We start from the raw sequence: 14,304 nt of genomic DNA on the forward strand, positions 1-14,304 counted from the left end.
ACAAGCTCAAAATCCCCTTTTTTCTGCCTCCCTGTCGGCTGCTAAGGATTTAATTCTGTGTCCCTCCTGCCTCTGCCAGGCTCCCCCATCCTTGGGGGACCCGCTGAACCCCAGCCCCGGGAAGCACCGAGGGCTGCTCCACTCCCAGCTGTGCCATGAAGGAATGATTCTGATATGGAAAATCGGGATTTTGGCCTCTGCAAGACCACAGACTCAGTCCCAGACCTGTCCCCAAGCCTTATGTGAGAGCCTGGAGGGGAAGGGAATCTCCACCGTTCTTCTGGAAAGAGATCCCTTTCCTCCCTGGCTCCCTCCCCTTTCCATGAGGGAGAATTTCTCCCTGCTGGGTCCCACGGGAAACGGCCCAGAGTGACTCCAAATTAGATGGTATTTGTACTTAAATTCTGGGGTGGGACTGAGCCCAGCCTGGTGAGTGGCTTCCCCCTCAAACTCTGTTAAATCCAAGGGGATATATCGGGCTCAGCTCCAGCGTGGGGGAAAAACCCAAATGTTACCTGTGAGCAAAGCAGCCTGAGGAGTTCCACAGGGATGCTGTCCCAGGGTGACCCCCAGGCTTCCCCAGCAGCTGGGGGCAAAGGGAACTGCAGCAGAGCCCCAGGAACGTGGTGCTGCCCAGCCAGGTCCTGCATCCCAGCCGAGGAAAGGAAGCCCCAGGCCAGCACGCTGCTCCAAGTGGGCAGGACAGCTCCCAGGGCCCAGGCTGGCTCCACTCACACTGCAAGGGGGTGAATCCTGAAAGGGATGAACCTTTCCCAAATGTTTACCCAGACTTTTTGTGCCCCAAAAAATTGGAGCAAGGGACAAAGCCACCAGCACGCGGGTCCATCCACCTCTGGAATGTAGGCAACCCACCCCACTCCTTCCTCCAGTCCATTCCCATGAAAACTCACCATCAGAGCTGGTTTTGTCCTGCTGGAAAAGCAAAATGGCTCTTTGTGAGCACCCCAATCTTTTCCCAGCTGTGGGAGAAGGCCCCGGGGAAGGCTGGTGGCTCCCAGCCCCGGGAATGCTGCATCACAATGAGGGATTCTGCTCCACCTTCCATCACTTGAAAATAATAAATCCACGTTGATTTCTTCCTTCCAAGTTAAACAGGGCTGTCAGGGCATTTTCCCCCCAGTTGCTGGTGATTAACACCTGGATGTTTAGAAAGAAGGGAGCTCCAAGGAGTCAGGGCCAGAGCGGGGTTGGGAACTTTACACAATACCTGGATTTAATGGAAAAATCCAAAGGGAAAGCTGAACTGGATGCTCTCCTCATTTCAATTTTTTTTTTCTTATTAAACAAAGATTTTAAATGCTAGAAGTTGGGTGAAATTATTTTCCAATAAATCAACCGGAATGCGTGCACAGAAGCAAAAATACAAACAGGCTCTGGAGGGGCTGGAAATTAACCACACGCCACTGCTGAGAATTTCAAAAGCCACTTTATAAAGCAAATAAAAATATTTACTGATTTGGTACACCCACACAGAAAATCCCTAGAAAGAGTGCTAAAAACGAATGGAATTCCTGCCCTTCGCAGCCGTTTTAAATTAGGTATCAAACAGACAAACCCACAGCCCCTGCCTGGTTATGCCATGACAAAACCCATGCCAGAAACGGGCACACGTCCAAAAAAAGTTGAAATGTTTTACTTCAGAGTCCGAGAAACCGAAGGAAGCACCTGCCAAGGAGCAGCGAGGGCCGTGTCTCTCTCAGCGCCGCCGGCTGCCTGCTGGGTCTGCCCCCAGAGTCCATAAAATCCCATTTCTGGGCATTCTTTCCAACCCCTTGTCTGTTTTCAGGCTCTTGTGTGTGGAGTAGAGGATGTTTGGAGTTCAGAGGGGCGGGCAGCGCTCGGCACAGCTTGGATTTGTAAGGAGGACAACGCAGCACTCCCACCTCGTCCGACGGCAATCCGCTCTTCCCAGTCCCTCCCAAAAAATCATCATCAGGTCCGTAAGAAATGTGCACATTTAAAACAGGCATCCGTTTAAAAACTACAGGGATGGTGCTTAACAATTTCATATTTTTTTTTCCCCCCTCAACCCACAAATAATAAAAAGAACAAAAGCAAAAATCCCGGACGTTTTCCATGTTTAAAAAATAAAACCAGGAGGCAGGAGCTAATTCCAGCTGTACCTTCCTGCGGGATGCGAGAGCGGGTAGGGCCTCCCGGGGCCGTACGCCTGCAAACAAACAAACAAAAGCAAGCATTTATTTTTGGGATTAGCAGCACGAGTAAACAAGTGGGGTGAGCTCCAGGCGCCATAGGGAACGGGGACAAAACATCCTCTGCTCAGAGAGGTGCCAGGGGCAGGGCTGAGCATCCCTCATCTGGCTGTGGAGTCTCCCAAAAACACGGGCTGGGAATGGATCGCTGCGCTGCACAGGCTTTGGAATCCCAAATAAATCCACCCCCAGCCAGCACCCTGGGCAAGGCACTTCCCACCTGTGACACCTCTGCTGCAAAAGGAGAAATGTTGGAGCCAGGGACGTGGGGCAGCTCACACTCAGCGTTTTTACACTAAAGTATTTTAAGGAAAAACAAAAGCTGTATTTGTTGCAGAAGAGGTGTTTTCCAGCACTCGTTCGCTTTAATAAGAGGTCAAAGAGATCCAAATCTCACTTTGGAAATTACTCCAAATTAGATGTATATTTGTACTTAAATTCAGGCATTTGGTACATCAGGTAACCAGGGGAAAAATCCGTTTAAAATTTTCACAGAGCGCCCCTGAAGCATTTAAAATGATTTCCAAACCTGGTACATTGCAGTGACCAGCAAGTTAATTAAAGGTGATGCACCAACACCAGCTACAGCCTTGGTTTGCTCTTTACTCAGGGATTTTGGGTGTGGAGGGAAAAAGGGGCTTCCTGCCTTTAAAAGGGAAATCTCTCTCCATCACAGCCCACGGCGGCTGGGATAACCACGGAAACCACGGAGCCGTGAGCAGACCTGCCAGGGAGGCTCCTGCAGCCTTGCCCGTGCAGGCAAGGTTTGTTTCCAGGCTTGATGAACTCAATTAAAAAAAGAAACAAGTTGGCTACATCCCTTAAAAAACCCTTCCAAACCATCAGCAGGGAAGGACAAAGCGGAGGCCTGGGAGTGCTGCAGCAGCCGCGGTGGACGCTCCGTTGTGTGCTGCTCCGGGCTGGAATAAAACTGCCCAACACCTGCACCACCCCAGCAAGCTCATTCTTTGCTTCTCTGGGAGAGCTGGAAGGCAGCAAAGCCCCACTCCCAGGGAGCCCCCCAGATCCATGGCAGCTGCATTAATTTTGTAAGCACTCTGCGGCAGCGCGTTTATTAACCTCTTCAGACCATGTTCTGTACGCTGTAAAAAAAGAATTCAGAGGTGAAAGGGCCCAAAGATAATTATTTATGCTGCTACGTGTCACCACTTCCACTTGAATCCCTTTTCAAGGCTTTAAAGCTTTGAAATTTTCAGGCAGCAAGGCCGGATTCAATGATTAGGCTGGCACCCTAAACCCTTTCAGGTACTTTCTCATTTCACTCCAGCCTCGAAGAAATAATGACATCTGAAAGTTCATTTAAAAATAACAAGAACAGAAAAAAAGAAAAAAAAAAAAAAAGAAAATTAAAAGCAGATAAACAGTTGCAGCACAACTGCAAAGGGAATTTTTAAAGGAAGCAAATTCACTGCAGCTAAAAGATCTGTGCTTCATTATGAACTCATCATGTATGTGAATAAAAATTAAAAAAAGGGTTGTCACTGCTGGGTTAAATGTTTCCTGCACCCACAGGTGGGTCCATGTCAGCAGCAGGGGAATTCTATTCTGGGCAAGACCACACCTTTACCCAGGCTGTGAATGTCCACAGGGCTCCAAAGTGGGAATTAACAGGGATACCCTCCCTGGGCCCCCACTGCAAACCCTGCTGGGAAACCATTCCTGCTCCCCCTCACGATTCCAGCTGTTGGGCACCACAATTTAAGGCTGGGAATGAACTGCTCCAAGCACAGATTCCTTTATAGGGGCATCCTGCCTGGGATGAAGGACAGAGCAGAGTGTGTGCCATGGCAGACAGACTTTTCCAGGAGTCCATTTCCCAGACTAATTAAACCCTGCCCAGACTCCAGCAGCACAAAGATCCTCCCCCAGTTTTCCCCCGGGAGCACAGCAGCCCCTGCTATGGATTAGTGCAATCAGGGATTTATTCCTCTGCCTCTGGGGTTTTGGGTAAACTTGTGTGGCACAAAACGAAAGATTTCTGAAATCTGATCTTAACCAAATTTAAAATGTATTTTAGAGCTCCACAGGTTGGGTCAAGGTTCAGGCCCCATTATTTCCCTGTGATTATGATCCATGTTGGTGATTTCTGCCTCCAGTCACAACCAGTGCTGGCAGGGTTTGTACTGGTGATGAGCTGTGTAACACACATCTGGGTACTGGGTAGGTGAGCAGGCTGGGAGGAAGAAAATTAACTTGACTTGTCCTGAGCTGAATCAGGCCCCAGCAGAAGGCACATTTCCAACAGTTTCTGCCCTAATTTCCACATAAAGGACAGGGCAATAGGGCTGTCACCTCCTCCTCCTCCCTGGGACTGGTCACTAACCTTCCCACAGTCCTGACTTCCACAAACAGCAGCAGAGCTAGGAGTTCAACCTAGATATCCAAAATTTATTTAAAATGAGTGTTTAGCAGTGTAAACACCCAGACTTCTGGTACAATATGCAGATCATGTTTTACTGGGATCACACCCCAAAAAAAATTCCCTAAGCACAGTCACCTGCTACTCTCAAGCAGCATTTTCACTCTGTGGCATTTTCATGAACTGCTGACCAAGTCACCTGCAATTTTGGATGAAGTTCTCCTCACAATTGCTTGTTTCCTTTTAACTGCAGAGAGCTATGTCCACATGCTTATTCCTCTGGGCTAGGAGAACCCAACATTTGCATTAAGCATCTTTTCAGCTCAGAGAAAGCCAATAAGAAATTCAGGGCAGAAATTCAGGAAGGTGTAAGAATTTACATTTTAAACACGTTGAGGAGAACCCAAAAGGTCCAGTGGGCAGATTTCCTTGTGGAAGAGGAAGGCTGGTGGGAATGCTTGCCTCAGGCTGCAGGAGGACAGTGACCATGTCACTGGTGGTGCATTCCCAGCAGGGCCCTTGTGCCAGGGGTGCAGCCAGGCAGTCACCCACCTGTGCATGGTGACACAGGGACACTAAAACCTGCTCAGCAATGCCTGCCCATGCCACACTCACTCTGCACAGCCCCAGGAGGAGGAAGCTGTGGCTGGGAGGGGAGCACAGTGCACCACACCATGTGGGGCCCCTCTTTCCTACCTGTCTGCCCCTGTCCATGCGGTCCTCGGGTCTCTGGGGGTATCCCATGGGCCCCATGCCCTGGTACTGGGCTGGCTGGAACTGGTTTGGGGACTGCATCACGCGGTTCCAGGCGAGCAGAGGAGCAGCTCCGGCGGTTCTGCGTGAGGAGAGAACGCTGCAGTGGGAACGGGGCTCCTGCACAGCCTCCCACAGCACAGACCCACTTCTGGCTTTGTCTCTGAGCTCAGCACGGACAGCCCAGTGCCAGTGAGAAACCAGGAGCAGGGAATATCTCCCCAAATCCTCCCTAAAGGCCGCTTTGCCGACCTCTTCCTTCGGCACAGCCACGAGCGGCAAACTCGGCCGCACGCAGCGGATTTTTCCAATTCCCTGGAAGGCTTCCGTGCACCTCTTATTGCAGGGGCAGATTTGCTGATCCCAAAGGCTCCCCAGCACACCCCAGGAGTAAACATGTGCCACACGGGAGCCAGGGGCTTTCTTTGAACGCCCAGACTCTTTCTGGGAGCCCATTCTTCCCAGTTAATTGCAGGTTGCAAATGAATTCTTACGGCGAGCATTCGGAATCTAGGGTAGGGGCCTTGGCTGCTTTTTCCCATCCATTATTCTGCTCAATATGTCAGGAGGTCTGATCGGGAAGAAACCTTTTCAAGTTCTATTGATGCCGTTTTCAATTGACCACGGTGACCTAGCAACATAAGCACTAATTGGCACGGGCTGACTGACATTTGGTGTACAGTTTATATGGGAACGCAGATCCCACATCCATTATGGCCCAGTTTGCCATCCTGGATTACCCACAGCAAGAAATGTTTTCATTTCCTTCAAGTACCCATTCTGACATGATAATTAGAAAGCAACAGGTAGAACACGTCCAATATTGTTTGATTCAAAATATTTAGGGGAAATGCTACGGCCGTGATCCGGTTGTTACAGCTGAGCACGGCTGAGGGACAATTCCTTAAAGGATTCAGAGCAGGTGGGTCCTGCAGGACAATATGATGTTGTGAGGGAAAAACATGGAGAGTGGAGACAGTTAATCCTTCCTGACCCCTGCTGAAGAGGGACTTGGCTGAGGAGAGCAGGGCCAGCAGAGAGCAGAGGCTCTGCATCCTAGGTTTGGGATAGGGACAGCAAAGAAGAGAGGGAAGATCCCAGGTTTGGGATCACAACAGAGGCTCTGCATCCCAGGTTGGGGATGGGGACAGCAGAGAGCAGAGGCTCTGCATCCCAGGTTTGGGATGGGGACAGCAGAGAGCAGAGGCTCTGCATCCCAGGCTTACCTGCTGCCCTACACACCACCCCTCAGAAGGAGCCATGCTGTCGTTAAAGCCAAGAGCACTTTACATTTGTGGGGACTAAACTCTCAGACTCAACGTTCTAAGTTCATCCTTTGTTCATACTTGCTTCTTTTGATTTAGTATTTTGAGTGCTAAGTTTTTTCCCCTTGTGGTTCCTAGAAAACAGCAAACTCTCCAGGGAAAATGCACTGCTCAGCCATAAGGAAAGCTGCAGAGAATTACCTATACAGCCCCAACTCTGGGGCTTTCATTAACAATCATTCTGCCTCTACAACAAGTGCTGGTGATAAATATGCCTAAAACTCACAGACCAGCTCTTGCTCCATGCCTGGAATGGGGAAGTTTGACACAAATTTCTTTAGGCATTAATTTTTACTTGGCACAGAGTTTAAACTTTTAAAGTGTTATTTAGTGAAAAGCTGAGATATTTAACAAATTAAACACAACACCACTAACATCACTGCTTTGTTGGGGCACTGGTTGGTAATCTAAATCACCTGAGGGTGGAGATCTGTACACAGCAAAGCTGTAACCAAAAAAAGAACTAACCAAAAAAGATAACTGTGCCACTTGGAGCACCCCGGGAGCTCACACAGGCACTATCCAGAGTTAAACCAACTCAAACATTCAGCCAGGTCAGATAAATTCAGGAGAGTTTATAAAGGAAAAGATTCCTGTCTTCACACCCCAGCCACTTTGGAAATTATTTCTGTGAATAGTAAAAAAATCTGTTCAACCAGATGATACATTTCCATCAGCCAGGTAGCAAATTTCTCTCTATAAATTCTGGACTGGCTCAAGAGCACAAAAAAGACCTCTGCAGTGCCCAGGAATGTCAGGACAGGGGAGAGGGACCCCAAAATTCAGTTTCCCTGCTGCACACCAAGGTGCACCACTAGATTTAAAAGCAAGAAATCCCGTACAGGAGACAGGAATAGCTGGATTACAGAGAAGCAGCTTTACACTCCTGGTTTTTCCTCCCAGGCCTGGGAAGGAAGATCCAGTTTAGCCCCTGCTGCACCATTCCATCCCTGAAATAGCACAGCTGGCAGAGACAGGGCTCCTTGCTTATCCCTTACTCAGAGTGGTGAATGCAGGCTATCCCAGCCTCCTGCCCACCCACTCCATCCCACAGGGCTGGAGCAGGGTTGGCCTCTCCTTCATTCCTTCCCTCCCTGAGCAGAAATCCCTGACTCCTCTCCCCCATGGCACCTATTGATCCTGGAGAGCTGCAGCAGCAAGAGGAATTTGGGGAACCAGCAGCTCCCAGGGAAAGAACAGGAAACTCAAAATGCCTTCAACAGGTTCAGATGCTTTTTCCTGTACCAAGCGTCTCTGTGTTTAACTTTCTGCTTAAGTCTCTGTGCAGCAACTCAACACCAGCTCTAAGCACGTTTGATCTGCTCCCCAAATCCAAAACCTTCCAAGAACACGGCAAAACTACTTATCCTCAGTGCTGGCAGAGCTTTTCATAAACCCTGCACAGTGTAACAAAGGGAAGGCAGTGACAAGTGACAGACCTGCAGCAGTCCTTCTAAAATCAAAGTATATAAACTGGATTTAATTAAGGGGTGGGAGTGGCAACTCCCATGGCCCAAGCAGTATTAAAGTTTGCATTATGAATGAATCTTGCCTTACAATATTCCACACAGATGAGGCACAGGACAAGGGAGCCAGGCTTACTTCAGTGGGGATCAAAATGGTTGCCATGGAAAGTGGCTGTGGAGAGCTCAATAAATTCCCCCAAAGCCCATATTTTCAATGGTGAAACATTTGCAAATAAACCCGGGGAGGGGAAAAAAGCTGGGTGTTGGAGCAGAAACTTCTCTGCCTCCTCCATAAACATAAATAAATGTCATTATTCATAGCTGACACAGGTAGCCTGGGCTTTTTGAGCCCACCCCACCGGAGGACACACAAGCCATCAATGAGGGGATGCATGTAAAACATCCCTGATTATCAAACCATGTCACATTCCTTCTATTCGATGGCACTTATTGGGCTGCAGATTCCATAATCCTTCCCTGAGTCCCTTCTGCATTTAATTCAGTTCAGCCTTAAGTAGTTAAAGAAACTGTTTTCAGTGGCAACTAATAACTACTGACCTACAGTGACACTGCCCTACAATGGGCTTGTCAGGCCTGAAAAACTTGTACCAAAGAAGCTGATTAGGACTTCAAGAGGTTTGTAGCAAGAATCAATGGCTGGTCTGTGCTAATGCTGCGGCTGTGGCACAGGAATGATAAAAGTGGAACACCATTAGTTATGCCTCATTAAGCTCCACAGCCCTCCTAAAAAGAAATTTGTTTAGCCTGTCCAAAATCTAATGCAGTTTTAAGCTCTCTGTGTTCAATTTCATAGTATCTCAAAAGCTTCAATAAGATAAAGGCCAAAGAACCAAGAACGGTACCAAAGCACCAACAGTAAAGTTAATTTTGAAGCCTGAGTTTTAATGGAAAGTGTTTTTCCCTCCTTTTTTTTAATACAAAGTACTCGAGCCTTTTAAAGGATGAACACCACGTAGGGGGCTCTCAAAACATCAATAAATCATGGACATTAATTAACTCAAAAAACCTGCTGCACAGCATCATTTCCACAATTTTAAACCACAATACTGCAAACAGAGAAGGGAAAACCAAACACAGGGAAGGCTGGCAGAGCCCAGTCTGCCCTCCTGGGCACGTTTCACATCCCTCCTGCCTTACCTTTGTGGTGTCTGCTGGAACAAGGGTGTGGGACCTCTCCAGGACTCCTGGGGCCGAAGATCTGGAGGACGAAATGAGATGGGAAAATAAGAGAGAGCAAGAACAACTCAGGAGCTGTGCTCACTCCTCTGTGTGCCCCAGAGATGCTTTTGAGAAGCCAGAAAGGAAAGCTCAGGCTGGATGTGCCACAAACACACTCCAAGTCATGGCTTCCTGCTGCTGGCTTGGACAGTGTCCTGCTGTCAATGGAGAAAAAGCAACTTTTTTGGCTCTAGCACATCCAACAAGCTTCATAAGAGGAAATTATGAATTTTAATTGCTAGAGCTGGCATTGGTTAGTGCTCAGATGCTTCGCAGGTGTCTCCTCTTGAATTTTTGAAGATGCAAAACCTTGTCTGTCACCCTAACAACTCAGTTTAATATTCATATATCTTACCAGTACATTCATTACTATATAAAGAATACAGGCACTCAAATACATAGCCAACACTGTGTTACCACAACACACCATGTTTGTGACCAATAAAGTCAAAATATGGACCAGTTTTCCTCTGACTGGGCTAAGTTATTCCATAAAGGTAACTAAAACAATGGCCAGAGCATGGAATAAAGTGGATTGTTCTGTTTTATTCACGCTTAGGTAAATATAACTATATTTAGGATGAAAAGGGTGAAAAATTCATTAAAACAAAATATAAATACATTATCACTAAAGGTAAATTTAAAAGTTACGGCGGGCAGTGATAATACACTAATAAAAACCTATTAATGATGTCCCAGATAATGGAATCAGACTGAATTAAGCCTTTTTGGGTAAAACCTTGGCCAGAGCCCCAGTGCTGGCGTGCAGGAGACCACCCACTCACCCATTGTGCAGGGCTGGTTTGGGTGGCACAAACAAAGGCCAGGCAGGAGCAACGCTGCCTTAACAGGGCCCGCAATTAAACGCTTGTTGTCCTTCTAAATAACCTGGTCAGCAAACAGGATAAAAGCAGCAGCTCCTCAAAAGCACCCAGGCAGCCCCCAGCACTCGGGGCCAGCGTCAATCAAAAGCTCCAGTTTCACTGACACCTTTGATGGCTTTCAGTGGCCTTCAAGTGTGACCTAATTCCAACAGCTGGTTCCAGCAGCTGGATAATGGCCGGCACACGGACACCCTGCCGTGCTGCCAGGGGCCAGGACATGGAAGCCTGGCCTCCCCTGCAAAGGGGAAGGGGGAAACATTAAATAAATAAGTCTGTGCCTCTCTCCTAGCTGTGGCTGGATTGTCTGTCCCAGCCCCAGCGAAGAGAACACCAAACAAATTCGCAGCCCCAGCAGCTCTGCTCTTCCCAGGAGCCTGCTGGGCAAAGCCAATCCAGCCCATAATTCTTCATTTATCCCCCATGCAGGGTTATTTATTCAGCTTTACACCTAGACACACAACTATATCAACCTGGTTTTACATCCCCAAACACACACAGCTACCAACTGATGCTCCTCAGCTCCTCTTTTCCAGCCAATTTCCAGCCTGAAGCAGACCAGGACTGAGGGTAGGGAAGTGGCATTTCCCTGCTGATCAGCCTGGGAATCTCAAGGGCTTTTCCAGGCCTGAACAGGCTGCACCCACACAAAGCCATGTTTATATTGGAATACAAGGGGAGGGCAATGGAATCCACAATGCTGCTTTAGGGGAAAATGAGCAGGTTTTCAACTGGAGCTTAAAATATTTTTTAAAGTTTTGGACAGCTCCTGAGCGGCATAACTTTAAATCAAAAATATCCTAAAATGACTCTCTGTTTCTGATAATTTTCAAGTTCACAGACAGCAGCAGCACAGAAACACAGGCAACATCTTGTTTGCAGACCCTTCCTCTGCATGTGAGCAAGGATCCAGGTCTCCTGCTGTAACCACACCTTTCTGCCGCTCAGTTTAAGCAAGACTTCAATGAAATCATCATCTAAACATTTCAAGCCCCCCTACTCATTTGTATGGCTGACAGAACAACCTTGGAGGGAGAGAGTCTGCAGCAGTGAATTGCATTTCAGAAAGGTACAAAACAGAAGAAGGAATGACAATTAATATTTTCTTTAGCCTGCAAAACTTAGGCATTTCCCAGAGCTATAAGGCCAAAGAAACTGCCTTGTCTAGCAGCTCCTCAAGTAACAATTTATCTAATCAGGGTGGCAATCAAAGAGAAGATTTTGTGTTTACTGATTGCACTAATCAAAATCACTTTTCCAAGGCAGCTAATTGACAAGTTTACTGCCTGCCACGCAAGTCATAAATCAGATGTCCTGCTCTGCAGGAGCCAAACCTGCCATTCCCAGAGTGCTGCCACCCTGCACTTGACTCCCCAAGTTATCAGCACAGACAATTATTCATCAGCTGAAAATTGGCACATCCAAGGCAAATCAGGGAGCACTGGTGAGGAACACCCCCAGCCCTGAGGCTCTTGAGGAGGGGCTGGCTCCTGGCTTGACCGCATCGCCCTTCTGGAGGCTGATTTTACTGCAGCATGCCTGTGAAAACACCACACACCAAGGGGAAAGTTCCTCTGCATCAGTCCCACTGAATGTGGGGATTTTGACCACATCAGCTGTGGTTTTTCAGGGATGTGTGGGCTCCTGGTGCTTCCCAGCCTGGCCACACCACAACTGCAGTTCTCTCACAACAGTACAGCTGATGAACACAACTTGCACACTGGAGAGAACATTGTGTCATCCAAGAGGCCTTCCCATTTCTCCTGATTTGATTTTCCAGCTGAAGGTACCAGTGCTCTGATGAAGGACTGAGAGATGACTGCAAAAGGGAAGAAGATGCTGTGCTCCAGACCTAGGAGCACCTCTGGGGACTCCAGGCAGAACATTACTGAGGGGAATTGGCCTAAGTGCTCATGAATTCCCAACCACACTGTGCAGGTAGATTGCTCCCACTCAGCAAGAGCCGCACTGCAGTGGCACAACTTTGGGTTTGGGGAGCTGCTGACACTCCTCATCTTCACAGGTCTGCTCAGCACCAGACCCACACAATCCGTAATCCAGGATGTGTTATGATCTTCGGGCAGGTGAGCATCCAAAAGGCTGATCCCAGCAGAAATCCAGGGCTATGCCACCTGGAGGTGTTATTCTAACAAGAGTTTCAGCAAGTTTGACTCTACCTGGTAGAAGAGGAGCTGAGGCACACGTGGTTCACTTGGCATTGACAGAACTGGGTGGGCCAGGCTGGGGCCTGACCCTGCAGCCAGGCAAGCAGGATGGGTTTTGGGAATGGTTCTAGAGAGCAACACAGCCCTCAGGCTGTTTGATCCATCCTCCTGAGGGACATGAGCTGTCCTCAGGCCCCAAATAATGAGGCACTGAAAGAAACAATCTCCAAACTCTAAGTCAAGCGCTGCCATAATCCGTTGCAAAGACCGGACGCCGCAGTCAGAGCAAACGAGAAGTTAATTAGAGTTTAAGCCTAATCTCCTAGGACAGCAGCCTTAGCAGAAGAGGAGGACCACCACCCAGTGAAGTGCCAGAGGACACATTTGCAGTGTGCAGCTCTGTGGTGTCCCATGAAAGCAGAGTGCCAGGAAGTGGCTCCGGAGAGCGCGGCTGGCGCACGACCCTGCGTGGTGAAGGAGCCTCCACGAGGCAGCTCCACCTGGATCCTGTCCCTGCTGCTCCACACAACAGCAGCACAGCAACCTCTGCCTCGTGCCAAAAGCAGCACAGGGAGGAGGGAAGAAAAGCCCAACCAATTGCTCTGAGGTTTGCCAGGCACACCTGCAGAACAGCGACTGGGGATGGCTGTGGTGCTCCAAGGGGGAGGAAGGCCTGCATCAAAGAAAGTCACCAGACAGCTTTCCAAGGCCAACAGATGGACTGGGATTTCTCCTCTAGCAGAGGCTCCAAGCCTCCTCAGTTTGAACCACTCTATGGCACTGGGGGGTATTTGCCTGCAGAGTGCTCCCTGCTCAGCACAAGGGGCTCGGGTGCCATGAGGACGAGAGCTTGGGAGTGACTCATTGGCAGGACCAGGCCCAGGGATGTGGGACAGACAGAGCGCATTGAAGCATTTCCCACAACACATCAGGACTCGGCAGGAACAGCAGCACAGGGACTGCTGGGCTCCCAAAAACCTCCCCAAAACCACATAAATATTCTCTTTTCGGAGATGAATTTGCGATGCCTGTCTGCTAGTTCTGCCTTCCCATTCCCCACATTCTTCTTTCCAGATCGTATTTAAACACAGATAAAAAAGTGAAATAGATGAAGAGAGATGATGTTCAGACCAACCCAGCTGTGAGAAGCAGGAAGCAGAGGCACTTACTTGACAGCAGTTTGGGGATCTGCTGCTGGCTGCCCATGAGGGGCCTGGCATAGGGGCTGCCATAGGCTCCGAGTGGCACGGCGTTGGGGTACATCCCTGGCATGCCCCTGTCCCTTGGCATTGTGTGCCTGTCATGGGGAGAAATGGCAAGGCAGCAGGTCAGGATGCTGTGCTGGGCTCCATCTCCCAGCACAGCTGCCTCCCAGCCCATCCCAAGCCCCCTCTCTTTCCTCTGGGCCAGGGATGCACTGGTGGATCGGGGCCCAGGCACATCCCGACACACACACGGGCCTGAGGAGCTGCTGCCAGGGAAATGCTCAGGCTTCCAATGGCACAGCTGTGCTTTTTATTGTGCCTGTGACATGCAAAAGGGTTCTCAAGTGCAGCCCCAGGACAGCTCTGCTTTTCCTTCCTAAAAGGGAGTGCTTTTCCTTCTTGCAGCTCCCCCAGAGCCGTAAGATGAAGAAGGTATTATCTCTTCCTAAGGAGACACTCCAGAGTCCAACTTTATTTGCCAGTCTCCTTTAAAACATTCTCTTCTCTGGCTCTGATAAATGCATGGCTCCTTGCACTCCCCAGTATGGAAACCCATTTAATTTTTAAAGCTTGTTTATAAAAGCTTAAAAGATATTCCTGTCTTCATTAGCAGTCTTAATTATCACTTGTGCATAATATTCTCATTGTACCTACAA

General features: G+C 48.8%; 1 protein-coding gene across 1 annotated transcript in view; it reads right to left on the bottom strand.

Annotated features, from left to right (window-relative positions):
* Positions 1 to 1,428: 1,428 nt before the first annotated feature.
* The window catches only part of XRN2 (5'-3' exoribonuclease 2), a 32,515-nt gene continuing 19,639 nt past the window's right edge, over positions 1,429 to 14,304 (bottom strand). The window contains exons 27-30 of the mRNA XM_059469091.1: positions 13,613 to 13,740; positions 9,317 to 9,377; positions 5,311 to 5,449; positions 1,429 to 2,191 (exon numbers count right to left, since the gene is read on the bottom strand). Coding sequence (XP_059325074.1) covers positions 2,129 to 2,191; positions 5,311 to 5,449; positions 9,317 to 9,377; positions 13,613 to 13,740 — 391 coding nt within the window. The 3' untranslated portion in view covers positions 1,429 to 2,128. The remainder of the gene's footprint in view (positions 2,192 to 5,310; positions 5,450 to 9,316; positions 9,378 to 13,612; positions 13,741 to 14,304) is intronic.

This window comes from Ammospiza nelsoni, chromosome 3 (genome assembly GCF_027579445.1).
Source record: "Ammospiza nelsoni isolate bAmmNel1 chromosome 3, bAmmNel1.pri, whole genome shotgun sequence".
NCBI lineage: Eukaryota > Metazoa > Chordata > Aves > Passeriformes > Passerellidae > Ammospiza > Ammospiza nelsoni.